Source organism: Curcuma longa, chromosome 8 (genome assembly GCF_044706935.1).
Source record: "Curcuma longa cultivar G26 ecotype Majalengka, Jawa Barat chromosome 8, ITB_CL_G26_1.1, whole genome shotgun sequence".
Lineage (NCBI taxonomy): Eukaryota > Viridiplantae > Streptophyta > Magnoliopsida > Zingiberales > Zingiberaceae > Curcuma > Curcuma longa.
The window spans coordinates 8545881-8560949 of NC_133868.1; the positions used below are offsets into that span (position 1 = coordinate 8545881).

Sequence of the window (15069 nt, forward strand, 5' to 3'; positions counted from 1 at the left end):
TGGAATTAACTTGGGTTCATCCGGCCTCACCACCTTTCTTGCCTTGTGGCCCAAGGCAACCGAGACGTACTATTGTCCGTTTGATGAGAATCTGACGGCCAATAGCACACTCTGATAAGAAGGATCCTTTCTGTATTTTACCATCTCGCCCTCGCTTCGTTTAAGTTCTTCTATTTTGCACGCGAAGGCTTTCGATCCAAGCGGCAGAGGCAGCGGTGGGGCATTAGCCGGGGAAGAGTAGACGAAGAAATGCAAGGGATGGAAAGACTGCATCGCATCTTCTCGGGTGCCGGCGGGATGGGCCACCCGCCGACCGATTCCCCGCAACTCGACTCCGCCGAGCAGGTCTACATCTCCTCTCTCGCCCTCCTGAAGATGCTCAAACACGGTAATTGCGACTGACGATCCTTGCGTTTCCTGCTCTTGCTTGTATTATAGTTTGACAACGACGATGGCGATTTTTTTAAAAATTTAGTCTAAGATTAGGGTTTGTTTTGATGTTGGGGAAACAGGGAGGGCTGGGGTGCCCATGGAGGTGATGGGGCTCATGCTCGGGGAGTTCGTGGACGAGTACACCGTCAGGGTCGTCGACGTCTTCGCGATGCCGCAGAGCGGGACGGGCGTTAGTGTGGAGGCCGTTGATCACGTTTTCCAGACCAACATGCTCGACATGCTGAAGCAGACAGGAAGGTCTCTCTTTTTTCCTTTTCCTAAAATTTATTTCTTTTGGAGCTTTTTGTCAGATTTGCTGATCTGCTCTAGATCTGCGTGCTTGGGATGAAATTGCTGTCTGCTACTTCTTTTAGTCCATCGTTTAACTGAGCTTATCTTGTTGATTCGAGTTGGAGTTTCTGCTTGTGGCTCTAGGGTTTTTCAATTTTGTGTTCATAAAGACAAATCAATATGCTTCATAACTTATATATCTTTTTTAGGTATATGGCAATAATGAATATTGATTTGTGAAGCTATTCATTGTGCTCATAATGATCCTTTGGAGGGAAAATTAGTCGGTAGGTTTCAATTCATAGTCTCATAGGTTGGATCAGTTGTCCAAATATGTGCATCAACTGTGAAATACAGATCCGTGGGTATTGTTTAAACAAAGTGTTCGCCTAGCACTTTTCTCACTGATCGTTTTTGGAAAGACAACAATGAGCAAGTAATTTTTTTGAAACAAAATGAGCTGAGTGTTTTCAATAAGACTATAATTCCTTGATTAATTGGCCCGGATAAAAAGGTTGGGTGTCAACTATCAAGATCCATGATTTTTAGATATCCCGGGCTAAAAGGACCTTTTTGGCTCAGCGTGCATGTGTTTTCTTAGCTAGGATTTCCTACATGTTACTTTAAATAAAGCAATGTATGATATGGGAAAGGATTACCACCATACAGAGACAAAGACATAAAAAGGCCTATGTTTGGAGTGAGGCAGCAGAGTTTTAAGTTGATACTGGTCTCTGTTTTGAACTTGCAATCTTGTTCTGGTGGTTATTCTTTATATAACCTTTTGATTACATTTCCTTTTCTCAATTACACTTGATTACGTGTGCAGAAGTATGTTTAAGGATGGCAAATGAAAATGCACTTTTATAACTTGAGCTTTTATGTGGTACTAAATGACTGTTATGAGGCATACATCTTGGTTTGGAGGATGTTGTTATCTTTTGCTGAACCAACTTTTTGTCATGTTGACACCTAGATCATCTTTTATGAAGAAATGAAAAGGGACAAGATTTCTTTTAAGTTACTATCTCTACAATTATCTTGTTTGATTTTTTTAACCTTGTTTTGGGGCATGGCATTAATCATGATTATGAGCATCTCCCTAATAGAACATTATCTCTAATACATAGTTCATAAAAGGTCAATCATTCTCGATCAAGTTAGGTTGTTGTAAAACTATTATATGTTTGCAATTTAGTTGAAAGGAACATCAATTGCACATTAGTTACCTATGATTTCAACTTTCACATTGAGGACACATGCTGTTTTTCATGTTTGATTTGGAGTTTCAAGCTTCGATTAATCGATTATGATTCATCCTATTTTACTTATCTAGTGTGTCTGGAGAACAATGATGGTCACTTGGTTATAATGCTTGTTGTCTTCTAGTAGCCACTTTTTCATCAATTTCAAACATCACTTTGCATGTTTGTTAACATCTTGCATGAATCAATGTTTCTAATTTTTGTGGTTTCTGTTGTTGCATGGATAGTTGATTCCTATATGATACTTTTTCTACTTATAATTTGTTTTACTCATCCTCTCAAGGGTATAGTATTGGTTAACTTCACCTTTTTTCAAGTAGTATGACTATTGAAACTATCACACAATTTGTTGATGTATTTTGGTTCATTGAGCTTGTTTATTGTATGTATTATAGTTCCTTTTGTTTTTGTTGCCATTTGTGAAGTTTTGGACTGTGGTTCCTTAAGGATTGGCATGTGCTTGTTCACCAACATCTAGAATTGATACCAAACACTGCAGCATCTAGAACCTAGCTAACCTAGATAAATCTAAATAACAGTTCATTGTGAAAATTAATTGTGTATTGAAGGTATGGATGATCAGGTCTTTATAGGCTAGTAGAAGTGGTAGAAGTTGCTCTAGAAATGTTAGATTTTTTGTTCATTGAGATAACATTGTAGTAATGGAGCTGAAAGCATCACAGTAAATATGAAATTTATGTGAGTTTCATGGGGGAAAATTGGATCACAGAAGAATGAAGTTCCGTAGTTTTTATTTTTATTGTGATTTCTGTGGTCCTACTGAGCATAGATGAGATGAAATTTGGAAAGGCTGTGTTGATGACGTCAAATATTCTAATTCTATATTACTTGGCTACAAATGTGGAAAAGGGAATATTGAGCCTTTTCCACTTTTTGGTGGGTTTGCTGTGTCAGTCAACTACGCATCAGGGTTGGTGAAAGGTGCCATTGTGTGTCCTTTGTTTGGTAAAGCAGAAACAGTGAGGGTTTTACCTCTTAGCTCAGTCCAATTAACCTTACATGTTTGCTTATTTTTATGTTTTAGTTATATCATTCAATCATTTGACTACTGCTGCAATTTTTGTGACTTTGGCTTTTAAATTCTAGATATGGAATTGTTTCATTGTGATTCTAATTTTGCAGACCTGAAATGGTTGTCGGATGGTACCATTCTCACCCTGGCTTTGGCTGCTGGCTTTCTGGTGTTGATATAAACACCCAGCAGGTATGTAGTCCTCTGCTAATCAGCTAAGCTTTTGTGCTTCTTCTGTTTCAATACATGTGTATATGTCTTGGCTCATATGATTTGGCTACAAAATATTTTCAAAGTGGAAATAAACATGTATGCAAAACAATCTGATGCCATTTTTACATCATCTTACATGAGGTGGCTTTCTGCAGAGTTTTGAAGCCCTCAATCCAAGGGCAATAGCTGTTGTGGTAGACCCAATACAGAGTGTGAAGGGGAAGGTGGTTATTGATGCTTTTCGCTTGATCAATCCTCAGACAATGATGCTTGGCCAGGAACCACGCCAAACAACATCCAATGTTGGACATCTCAACAAGCCATCCATACAGGTTGAGTACATGTTGAATATTGTTCTCGGTCATACTGAATTATTTACCTTTCTATACTTGGTTTACATCTTGGTGTTGTTTACCAGGCGCTTATCCATGGGCTGAATCGGCATTACTATTCTATCGCAATAAATTATAGGAAGAATGAACTTGAGGAGAAAATGTTGCTGAACCTTCATAAAAAGAAATGGACAGATGGTTTGATACTTAGGCCTTTTGACACTCATTCCAAAACCAACGAGCAGACAGTCCAGGTATGCAATATGTTATGATGCTACGTCTAAGTGGTTGTTATTTCCGTGACAGAAGATGCTGGACTAGTAAACCGTTGTAGTTCACAACAAAGAGATCTAGTGTTATAGCTCTTGTAATCGTTAAGTATAATTGTTACATGATCAGGAAATGTTGGATCTGGCTATCAAATATAACAAAGCAGTTCAGGAGGAGGACGAGCTTCCACCGGAAAAATTGGCCATTGCAAACGTTGGAAGGCAAGATGCAAAGAAACATCTGGAAGAGCATGTGTCTAACTTGATGTCTTCAAACATAATCCAAACTCTAGGAACCATGTTGGACACAGTTGTATTTTAGAACACGACTTAGGATTCCTTACCTAGATATCCTCCACTGAACAATCAGATTTAATCTATTCGTGACTGCCTGTGGTTTGCTAAAAGAAAAGACGGTAATGCTAGTCTTTCAATTGAACAAGTGTTGGGCTTGAAAGCAAAATCTTAAACTATTTATTTTCTTCAGAGATTATTATGCCAAAGAGGGTTACTTTGTGTTCTAATCGAATTTGGTTATTTCAGCATATTATAATTAAATGGGTAGATTTGTCGAGTTCGTTTTTATTGAATTTTTCATCTTGTTTCCACTAAGCTTTGTTAGCGATGTTTTGCATCTACTTTCCTACCGTTACGAATCCACTGACGGGGGTGATAAGTATTCAGTGGCAGAAGCTCGATCAGGATCGCCACCTCATTGTTGGTTGTACTTATCATTCGCACGTCGTTACTAATCGATTTAATAGTGAGGCACCATTCCAACCACATTTCATGTATGATATGGAAACCAATCCAAAAACACGAACCAATCTTTTTGTAATACCGAGAGTATGAGAATCACAGCAGATGAGCAGAACGGGAGTTTAAATGGTTGCAATATTGTATGGAATCACCATCCCAACTGAAGGAATCCCACTTGATTTACGACTACGTGACAATGGAAGTAATTGAGCAATCACCGTCAGCGTCAATCGCTGCCGATGATATCGCCTGCAGGAATTGGAGTCACCTACCTCTGCCTCGAAGATATGCTCATGATGCCTTCGAGACATCTGAGTTGGTTATGACGTAGTAGAGTTGCAGAAGAGGACAATTTCATCCTTGACGAAGTGTGGCGGATTTCAGATATATATGCTCATGATTCACCGCGCTGGATTGGTTTGTCAATCTTTCTCGCCTATCGAGATGCATGCTCCTGAATTAATCGTTCCTTTCTCAAGCTTGACTCTTTATAATGATTTTTTGTTATTCTGTGAATTTAAGTATGTTTTCACGATATAATGAAGCTTTTCCAGGTTGTGAATCCAAGTATGTTGTCAAGTGTCAAGAAACACAATCATTTCGATGGATTTGGAATAAGAGATGTCAAGAAACCTTCATTTTGGAAGTGTATAAAATAAAACATCATCAAAATTTTGTTTTTTTTTCTTGTTGTTTTACCAGTAATTTAATTGGATCAGAACAGTAATTTAATTGTCTGAGTTGTTTGAATGAGTAGTTGTTGTGTTTTGTTGTGTTGTTAATGAATCCTGATCGTGTATCACCCACTTCTTGTTCACCGACCAACTGCTGCCTTTGTTTGTCGCCTTGTTACGTTGTCAACACCCTAAGTTGGATCCGTCGAAGAATCTCCAAATAATTGGTTCAGGAATCTTCATTTTTTAAAAAATATATATATATATATATATTTTTAAAAAAAACTGACGGAGTGTATCAATAAGACAATAACCAAACAACGACAATATAATTATTTTAAGGTGTTATTAGTGTTGCGTGATCATTCAATTATCATAAGTCATAGACATCGACAGTGAGGCATTGTACACTGATTGGAAAAAAACACAAACACTAGTACTAAAATATATGTTTAAAAATTTAAATTAAAATTAAAATTACCACCGACCTCAAACTTCCATTGCTAACTAAAATTGTTCCTAATTTGTGAGCTAGTTGAGTAGATTCTTTTTGTTTTGTTTTTCCTAGCCACTCATGTAAATCATGATTTTCTATTCCATATCACGAGGAAAAAACAACTTTCCTATTGCATGTCAATTTATTAATAAACATATTAATCAACTTTCAAATTAAGTCTCGAATACAACCAACGATTCTATATTTTATATTTGAGTTCTTCCACAAAACACAATAAATTTAATCAAATCGTCTCAACATTATATTAAAAAAAATAAAAAATTGTGATGTCCAACAAATTAAATAATACATGCTTTTCTTTAAAAAATAGGTTTTTTCCAATCTACAATATTTTATTGAAATTAAAAATAAAAATAATTGTTCAAGTTTCAATGCGTCTTCACCCTTATCGCAAGAGAAACGTAATTACTCCGACAACGTCGTCTCAAACTTGTGACATGTTTTGGTGGCAATTAATTGCACTCACCAATGCAATAATTTTGCTCCTATTTTAATTATCTTTCTAAGATTCATTTATTAGTTCATGCAATAGAGTTCGAGTGTGTTCCGGACCGACACCTCATTCAATGCATCAAGCTTTTCTTGCGGCTTCTTTATCCGATCCAATTGTCTATAAATCCCATAATTAAGGAATGGTTATTGATCGAAGATTTGAATATATAGATTTTTAAAAAAATCATAATAAATCAGTTAAAAGTAAAACCCTACGAATCGTTTTCATCCCCAAACGGTTCCGGATTCATGGAAAGTTTCACTATGTGATCCACGAATCCGAACCCGACCCGATATAGATCGGGATGAGCTGGCGTCCGGTAAGTTGGCAGCCTGTCGCGGGCTCACCTCGCCATGTGAGGCGTACGGGTGCCCGCGCGGGCGGTGGTTTCGGGTGAGTGGGGTCCAGTCGCGGCGCTCCGCCGTCGCATCCTGTCCGTCCATGTCAGCGATCCGCGTGCTCGATCTTTCGTCGGTTAGCGTGACATGAAAGGATAGGGCGTGCCGATTACATGTCAGACACCTTCATCTGCTTTACTTTAAGATATATATATATTTATTAATAATTGGAATATTAATCGACGCATCGTCACCCCATAAAGCACCCATTTCTTCTTTAGGAAGAAAAAACACAAACAAGTAAAAACCTTGAGGCGAAGTGATCCCTTGGAATAGGTCCCACCTTAGTAAACATGGAAATCAAAGGGGGGCCAGTGTGGCGGGAATGGCGATGGGCATTCCTTTGACCCGATGCGTGGATCAAAGATTTGCTTTGGAGCGAATGGAAGATTTACCGGCCTCTTTTGGCGTCCGCGATAAGAAAGTGAGAGAGGGTAGTAGTAGTAGTTTGGGGGCCCCTCACCTCCGTTACTGAACTAACGGAACGAGAGCCCTTGGTCCGACGGAAATAGACAAAGAGGGTGTGAATTTAAATTTTTAAATGATCGCATGATTTCTCTTATAAAATAAAAATATATATATATATATTACGATGGAATCTTCGCAACCAACCGCGTCTTCGTGGAGATTCAGATTCCTAATTCCGTTTTGGCAGGAGAAATTTTGCACCATTAATCCAATTGCCAAATTACTTGTTAATTAGAAGAAATCTTAAGAGTGCACCATCTTTTCCTCCTCGACTTTCCACTTCCTTACGAAGATATTGGCTAACGATGGAGATAGAACTCGACTAGAAAGGGCTATGAACAAATTAAGCGAGTCAAATTTGTTAGCATTAGAGCATCCACAAGGGTTTATTCAAATCCATTCATTTAAAAAAATTGTCAAAATAGTTGAGTTTACCTTTTCACCTAACCCAATCAATAGCATCATTAATATCAGTAATCAAGTTAGATTATTGATCTAATGTTTATAAAATGTAAACAAGGTGTATTATTTTAATAACATTTGATAGAGGTACACCACGGTCAAACATATAGCTATTAGTTTAATTGTTGAGTTAAGTGACGAATAATTATTTTTTTTTTAAAAAAAAAAAAGGTTGGATGGAACTGGCAGTCCCCTGTCATGGCTTCCCTTCCCTTGTCTGTTTACTTTCCGCCCACTTTCCATCCTCCCAAGAGAGAAAAAGAAAAGGAAAAGAAAAAGAAAAAGGGGAGGGAGGGAGAGCAGCGGCTCGCAAATAAAAGGCACTCCTGCCTCCGCTTACGCCTCTTTTATCGCGCTCTCTCTCTTTCTTATTTGTGCTTTCTTTTTTTACTGGAGGAGGCCAGCCAGGGTTTGACTGTGGGACGCTGAGGTGAGCGAGCGGCGGAGCAGCATCGCCATCATTCCTTTCGCTGCCCGCAAGCCGCGCACCACCTCCTCCCTCCTCCGCCATCGGTCCCTTCCCCTTCCGCCCTTTTTTAACCCGCCGCTCCCAGGGAGGTACTGAGATCTTCCATGGCGAAGGTGTTCGAGGATGCGGAGTTTTGGCTGCCAGCCGAGATACTTGGAGACGACGAGTTCTTTCTCGGCAAGGGTGCTGGCGATGGAATGGCCGCCGGTTTCCCTGCGGTTACCATGCGTAGAGAGTTGCCTTTTGGGTTCGCGGCGAATCTGGACTCGCCGGTGGAGTCCGTCACGGACGAGGAGGAGGACTACGTCGCCGGGCTCACCAAGCAGATGGCTCATTACTTTCTGCAAGACGACGACAAGGAGGTCGAGGTCGCCGTTGGAGCGGCGGACAACTCGAGGGTAGGGAAGGCGTTAGCGATTTCTGTTTGTTATTCGAGGATTGTTTTTTTTCGACTCATTTTTGGGAGGTTTGCATGCAGACTATGTCCGGCTCTCCTCAGTCCACGCTTTGTGCGTGGGCCGCTTCCTCCAACAAGGGGAGCCCGAATGGACCCTCGTTGGTGTCGTCGCCGCCGACGTTGTCCCCGCTAAAGCAGAGGGGGAAGGCGGAGATCCCTCGCGATATGCTGCACGAGGCAGCGGGGCAGGTGATGCGTTTGCGACTCGACGAACTCGGCCGTCAAGAGAGCTTATATCATCGGGGAATTCTCGGGGCGCATAGGACTTCGCCGATTGCTTCTGCTCCGAAGAAAGCCGAGGTCGGTTTTTTGGCTCCGGATCCTGTTCTTAGCCAGCAACAGTTGCAAGCTGCTCGTGTGAGTGCTGTCCTCTTCAATTTTGGAGATCTCCAGAAACCGATGTCATATTTGTTCTTCAGATTTCTGAAGCTTGCCTAACTTGCTTTCTGTAGTTTTACCACTTGAAGAGGCAACTAGCGATAAAGCAGCAGCTCTCGTCGGCGGCCTGGGTAAAACAGACCAAACCGATACCAACCGCCGGCGGCGGACGGTACTGCGAAACGCCCTACTGCCGTCCCTTGGATCTTCCCGCGTCAGCGTGGCCACCTTTGCGAAAACCCCCTCCGTCTCAACCACATCCGCCACTCTCCCTACCGGGGGCCGGCATGCGTGCTGTGTTCCTGCACACTGATGGAGCCCGAAAAGAGTCCGCCGGAACCGGTGTCTTCCTTCCCCGCACCGCCGTCAACCAGCTCCAACTAAAGAAAAAGACAGGTATACCGCCCACCAACAATAGCCAGAATCCTTGGTAGGATCCTGCTGGTATTCAATCTGTATTACTCTTTTGTCTTTTCCCTTGTGATTCAATTTGGTCGCCACTAAAGTGTTAGCACCATCCTTTGTCCCCTGCCTTGAAAATTCAAGCTGTTCTTCCAACGATCATCATTTTTTTCGTCCTGCACAGGCTGTTCTACCGTTTTGGTGCCCGACAGGGTGGTACAAGCCTTGAACCTGAACCTCGATGACTTCGCAGCTCAACCACGCTGCCCTGGTGGCTTTGTTCTCAGCCATGGTTATTCTTCCTTGCCCTCTTTTCAAATGTTATCCCTTTAAGCATTTCATTTTTTACTTCAACCTTTAACAAGATATTTCTTCTCCCAGAAGCTCTCATTGGGCGAAGCAGCGTCGTGCCGTCCCATCACAAGAAGCCCTACTACAGCCTCAGCACGCAACCGCCGACCGGGTTGGCAGCGTTTCCAGCATCAGCAGCAGCAGCAGTACCAACTGCTCACGAGACGGGACTGCCCCAGGAGTGGACATACTGACCGCCTCGGGCCCACTAACATCATACTTTGCCGCATCGTAGTGGTTGCCTTAGCGATTAGTTTAACTTTCAGTAGAAACAAACGCCAAAAGCACATCCGTAGTTAGGATTATTTGATCTTGTATTTTTGACGACGCCGGTGATGGTGGTTGCTGCAGTTGAAACGGGGTACAGTGTGCAATAAAGCCATGGCCGTGTTATCTCAGGCGATGGAGTTATGGTAGGCAAAAGCGTAAGAAATAAGAATCCCTCACCAAGCAAGCTTCATCTTGTTTTACTGCTTTGGTATTTGGTTCATCAAATCCATCTCCATGGTGTCCTTAATCAATGCACGCCAGGCGTTGAGCACGAAAACATGGGTCTCAAATAAGGACGACTCGTCTTTTGTAGCAGTCTATCTTTGTAATCTGTTTTGCTCCAATGAAATATGCATCTTTTTCTGCTTTGTGTCTGTCTTTTTATTTTAATCATGGTGTTGAGGTTTGTGGTGGGGTGTGGAATTGAGACACGCAATCAGTGTCCCGAATTTCGAGTATTTATGTCTTTTTATTTCGTTTTGGTGGAAATGTGTTGCTTGCTGGCGAAGCGAGGACAGAAGCGTAGAGTGGGTGAGCCGTACTTTGGAGGCCTTTAATGCTTTATCGTTCTTGGCTTTAGTACGGGGCGAGAGAGTTGTCTCAATCTTCCTTTTCTTCAGTAAACAGCAAGCTCTGCTGTTTTAGCTTTATGCCTATAAAACCATCAAGAGCATTCGCGGACAAGACTGCAGTGTTGCCGGAGAGATCGGGGCGATGAGATTTTGTCTGACGTCCAATTAATGTAGGCATGCCCAATGGTTAAAGACCAACAGTTCGAGTGAAGAAGGTAGTGGCATGCCCAATTACCTATTAAAAAAGTTAAAATTCGAGGATGATATACCTCTTGTACAGTTGATGTTTGAATCAAACGAGCTATATCAACTAGATTAGTAGTCGTAAATGTGTTGCTATTTCGATGATAACAACAATGGCAAAAGAATAAGCCATCTACCATTAACTAGTTTCCAAAACAATTTCAGGCGATGGAAATGGAAATGTCATGCCAAACGTATGAACTTGCCAAGGATGAGAGCGAGATAAAACTGTGAATTCCCTATTCATGTGCTTCCGGTGCTTCACTTCCATCACTTTAACACAGATTGAGTCTTCACTTAACATTACTGCACTTCAAAGCTTGCTAAATAGAGCTGTGTTGAAATCAACCAAGCACTTGATACTCAGTCCGCCCAGTTCTGTCTTTTCTCTTGTAATACTTTCGCTTTCCCCATGCTACTGTAAATCATAGATGCTGAAAGGAACAAGGTGAATATGGATATGAACGTTGGTTTTATTTTTTCAACAAAGCGTTTCTAACTTTTAAAAAAAAAAGTATATTTGAGCAATAATTTATTTATTTATTTCTCTTCTCTTTCTTCTCCTCTTTACATACAACAACTTTTTTTTTTTTCTTTCCTCTTAATAAATATCAATTTTTTAATATCTTCTATTTTTTAATATAGAATTAAATTAAATTAAATTAATAATCAAAATTAATTTTATTAATAAAAAAAATAAATAAATTATTTTGATTTTTAAAATCAAGACCATAGCTAAATATCAACAAAGTTGCTGTGTTGATGTTTAAAATCTGTATCATAGTAGTGTTGATATTTAAGATCAAGACTGCAGTGATATTTTTTAAAAATAGTAAAAAAAAGTAAATTTATATTTGATATCCAGAGTATTTCAAAATCTATAGCATTTGAAATGATTTAATCAAAATTTTCTAGATCTATAAATAAATTTTGATCGAAATTTATCAACTACGAGCTTTGATTTTTATGGTTCGTTTATGTGGATTTCAGAAACATTTAAGTTGAATAATATTTTAGTCATTTACTTTTCGGAGTCAATTTTGATATTCCCTTTTAATTTATTTTATGGAGTTCTTGTGTATTTTTTTATTGGATTTGAAAATTGTATATTATCCAGTGATGTTAATCACTAGGTGGGCCCCTTTTATTTATTTAAAAAATACGTTTGCTCAAAAATGTCAACTCTCGGGTGTTTTTCTGATGATAAATAATTTATTTAAAAAAACAAATGGTTTCAAAATGCAAATAAAGTCAAGCCAAAAATAAGTAAAATGATTAAAAATGAACGTGGCTGATCATAATAATACAATGATAGAGACAACAAAAATAAACGAAAAATAAAATTATATATACATAAAACTAGGCGGATGGAATGTTTCTAGCGGATAAATAAATAAATATTAAAAGAAATTCGTTTCTCTTATTCGGTTTATTTAGATATTGGCGTACGGGATGCGATAGATTGAATTGTATTATTTATCATCCAAACTAAAGTGAATTTAAAAACTAAATGTCTTGCAATATTGTTAAGTTACAATTAGATATTTCAATGTCAAATTTTTATTAATTGACTTGTGATAGATGTTTAACATGATTGTCTCATTATAATGATAAAGGTTAATATAGGAAAGTCAATTGTATTTTAATTCTTAGATTGTGTGAAAAGAAATAATAAATCGATAGCATGACAAATGAACAATACTGAACGTATCGAGCCTTAGTTATCTATCTATGACACAAGCATATTGAACACAACAAATTAAGTGAGGCTCAAACCTTAAATCAAAGGTGCCAACATTACAAATATAAGTGAAGATGAAATATTGGCTATAATTTAAGAGTGATTTCATAACATTTGATGTAGCAAATGCAAGTAAATTAAAAATGCCAACAGTAAAGAATATTACATTTATGTCGAAATGATGATACTGACTGGTTATGGAACATTTAGGGTTTCTGAAATTGGGCTCCGAACATGAGGCCCACTTCTGGCCCATTTGGATCTGAATTTACACTAATAACCCCGACCTATTTACACGCGAAGTTAAATGGTTAATGCTAACGCACGTGACATGCTCGTGCATGTGCTGCCCCTTCCTCCTGTGTCTACGCCGAGTCCGACTCGTCTATGTCGACGGCGGCGACCTGCGACGGTCCTATCCTGCCGGCGGACATTGGAGATATTCTTACCGGTAGACGCCTATCCTTCTCTTCCGGAGCACCATTGCTGATGTCAACGCCGTCCCTCTCCTCCTTGAGGTCGCCTGGCGGGAGGAAGCACTCCATTGAGAGTCCCCGAATGTTGAAGTCCACCTCCTCCACCGTCCACGTCTCCTCCATCCGCGTCCTCGTGTGACGGTCGCTGGTCTCCCCGAACCGGAAGAGCGAGACGTTGGTGCGGCCGGCGTGGGCGATGTTGACGCCGTCGATGGTGCGGTAGTCCTCGATGTGCGACTCCATGGTGGTCTCCCAGTACACGCAGTCCTTCGCCGACGCCGATTTGATACGGAGGAGGTGGGAGTCCTCGAGCTGGACGAGTAGGCCGGTGCGTTGGCTGAAGTAGCCCCAAATTGTGTGGCGGATGATCTCGACGCTGCTGCTGCTGCGCGCTCGGAGTGTTGTTGCCTCCGTGTCCAGGCGAAGCACGAAGCATTCCTCGCCATTGACGGCCTTCTCCCCGAGGCACACCGAATTGGCGAACAAGTTCGCCGTCGATCTCGGATCGAGCCCCTGAAAAATTGCGATTTTGATTAGCGCGATGTGTTAGATGAAATCCTTGGGAGAAGAAAAAACATTGGAATTGAGTGCTTGCGAGTTGGCTACTTGCAGAGAGCGACGAAGGGGGCGAGGAGGTCCGCGGGAGGCGTGCGACTGGTTCCACGGCGTCTGCCGCCAGGCTACCTTGCCGTCGCTCCCGGCGCTGATCTTGTTCCCGGCGACCATGAGCTCCAGGCACCACATGTCGGGCTTTTTCTTCCATAGCACGAAGCCCCCGAAATCCCCTACGTTGCCGAGGCCCTTCCTCGCCTTCCTGCCATTGCTAGTCGCTGCGCCGTCCCCGTTCCCGCCGCCGTTGTCCTTGGACATCTCCGTCGCTGTCATCCGGACCTTCCCCATGGCGTACATGCTATTGATGGCGTTCAGCGCCTGATCTCCCCCAGAAGCCGCGATATACTGCTGCACAATGTACCTCGCCATCGATACTTCCTGCAATCCATAACAAAGGTTATGATTTCAAAACAGAGCAGCAATGCTCACCAACTGTTCGATCAATTGGTCAAGAGAAGCTGTGGTCTCACAATTGGGTCCTCCTTCATGTCCTTCATGAGCGTGGAGTTGTGAGCATGCACCGGAAGCGGGACGAGGGGCGCCCCTATGACACCGAGCATGAGCTGGAGCTCCGCGCCCCTGCCGATGGGCGACAGCGGCGCGCGGTCAACGTGCGGCCGCATCCACGCCTTCACGTTGGTGCAGAACGTCTTGCTGCTGTGGGAGCCATCGCCAGTGAGGAACGTCTCCTCCGGCATGGGCACTTCCAGGACCGTGTCCAGCCCAAACTCCTGCTCCAGGTTCGGCCACAGCTTCCTCATGGGCAGAAGAAGCAGTGGAGGTAACCAACCGCTCTTGTCGACCTCCAACCTTGCCGCTCGTCCTCGTCTCTGCCTCATAGCTTAGTACTGGAATTCGACTTGGACTTTGATGCAGATGGCGCAGGCCGCAGAGCAAATTGTTATTTTAAGGAAGCCATGAAGGTCGGAGGCCATGCGGAGCTTTAAGGTCATCGTGGGGGCACGCACTGTTTTAGTTTCAACCTGAGAAGCCGCCGTACTTTCGATAAAAGATTGTTGCTTCACTTCCACTCAGAAAAGCTAGAGAAAAGTCATCGTAACGGGGCGCACGCACTGTTTTCTACGACGTAGTTTAGAAACCTGAAGTAAGATTTTCTCCGCCGTACTTTCGATAAAAGATTGTTGCTTCACTTCCACTCAGAAAAGCTACCATTTTTTAGAGAACGATAAGATTTCCAAAAGTCTAAAGATAAGAAGAAGAACAGAATTAAACATGCTGCCGTGGTTGTTGGGATCTGCGCCACCAACCACTTCCAAATGGACAACACCGGCATTACTCCGACCGACCATGTTTTAGTTCTTTTGATTATTTCTCTCGTTGAGGACTCTTTAGCTTCAAGTACTATGTTTGAGGAATCCTTCAAAGAGGCATTAAGGGCACCACAAAGAACTCAAGCTAATCCTTTCAAATTTATTGTTAAATCATTTCTTAAGTACTATGTTTAAGCCATGCACGTTCTCCTCCTGTATTT

The 15069-nt window shown here is 41.7% G+C and overlaps 3 protein-coding genes across 3 annotated transcripts; 2 read left to right on the plus strand and 1 right to left on the minus strand.

Moving 5' to 3' along the window:
• The first annotated feature begins 187 nt into the window (after nucleotides 1-187).
• Nucleotides 188-4359, plus strand: LOC141833360 (26S proteasome non-ATPase regulatory subunit 14 homolog). Its single transcript, XM_074720779.1, has 6 exons — nucleotides 188-388; nucleotides 513-690; nucleotides 3132-3213; nucleotides 3390-3566; nucleotides 3653-3820; nucleotides 3966-4359. Exons 1-6 carry the CDS (start codon nucleotides 250-252, stop codon nucleotides 4155-4157), a joined length of 936 nt encoding a protein of 311 aa, XP_074576880.1. The 5' UTR covers nucleotides 188-249; the 3' UTR covers nucleotides 4158-4359.
• Nucleotides 4360-7979: 3620 nt separating this feature from the next.
• LOC141833472 (uncharacterized) lies at nucleotides 7980-10303 on the plus strand. The gene is made up of 5 exons (XM_074720926.1): nucleotides 7980-8473; nucleotides 8554-8889; nucleotides 8985-9306; nucleotides 9497-9604; nucleotides 9694-10303. Exons 1-5 carry the CDS (start codon nucleotides 8180-8182, stop codon nucleotides 9855-9857), a joined length of 1224 nt encoding a protein of 407 aa, XP_074577027.1. The 5' UTR covers nucleotides 7980-8179; the 3' UTR covers nucleotides 9858-10303.
• Nucleotides 10304-12854: 2551 nt separating this feature from the next.
• LOC141833086 (uncharacterized) lies at nucleotides 12855-14416 on the minus strand. Its single transcript, XM_074720483.1, has 3 exons — nucleotides 14048-14416; nucleotides 13572-13955; nucleotides 12855-13478 (listed from the first exon to the last, which is right to left on the minus strand). Exons 1-3 carry the CDS (start codon nucleotides 14414-14416, stop codon nucleotides 12855-12857), a joined length of 1377 nt encoding a protein of 458 aa, XP_074576584.1.
• Between the last annotated feature and the right edge of the window lie 653 nt (nucleotides 14417-15069).

Bases quoted from the DNA above. Each gene is read 5' to 3' on its own strand.
- LOC141833472 (XM_074720926.1), top strand. From the start codon at position 8,180: ATGGCGAAGGTGTTCGAGGATGCGGAGTTTTGGCTGCCAGCCGAGATA. The intron at 8,890-8,984 runs GTGAGTGCTGTC...TGCTTTCTGTAG, and splicing joins AACAGTTGCAAGCTGCTCGT to TTTTACCACTTGAAGAGGCA. The intron at 9,307-9,496 runs GTATACCGCCCA...CGTCCTGCACAG, and splicing joins CCAACTAAAGAAAAAGACAG to GCTGTTCTACCGTTTTGGTG.
- LOC141833360 (XM_074720779.1), top strand. From the start codon at position 250: ATGCAAGGGATGGAAAGACTGCATCGCATCTTCTCGGGTGCCGGCGGG. The intron at 3,214-3,389 runs GTATGTAGTCCT...GGCTTTCTGCAG, and splicing joins TTGATATAAACACCCAGCAG to AGTTTTGAAGCCCTCAATCC. The intron at 3,821-3,965 runs GTATGCAATATG...TTACATGATCAG, and splicing joins CCAACGAGCAGACAGTCCAG to GAAATGTTGGATCTGGCTAT.
- LOC141833086 (XM_074720483.1), bottom strand. From the start codon at position 14,416: ATGAGGCAGAGACGAGGACGAGCGGCAAGGTTGGAGGTCGACAAGAGC. The intron at 13,956-14,047 runs GTGAGACCACAG...TATGGATTGCAG, and splicing joins ACATGAAGGAGGACCCAATT to GAAGTATCGATGGCGAGGTA. The intron at 13,479-13,571 runs GTAGCCAACTCG...GCAATTTTTCAG, and splicing joins CCCTTCGTCGCTCTCTGCAA to GGGCTCGATCCGAGATCGAC.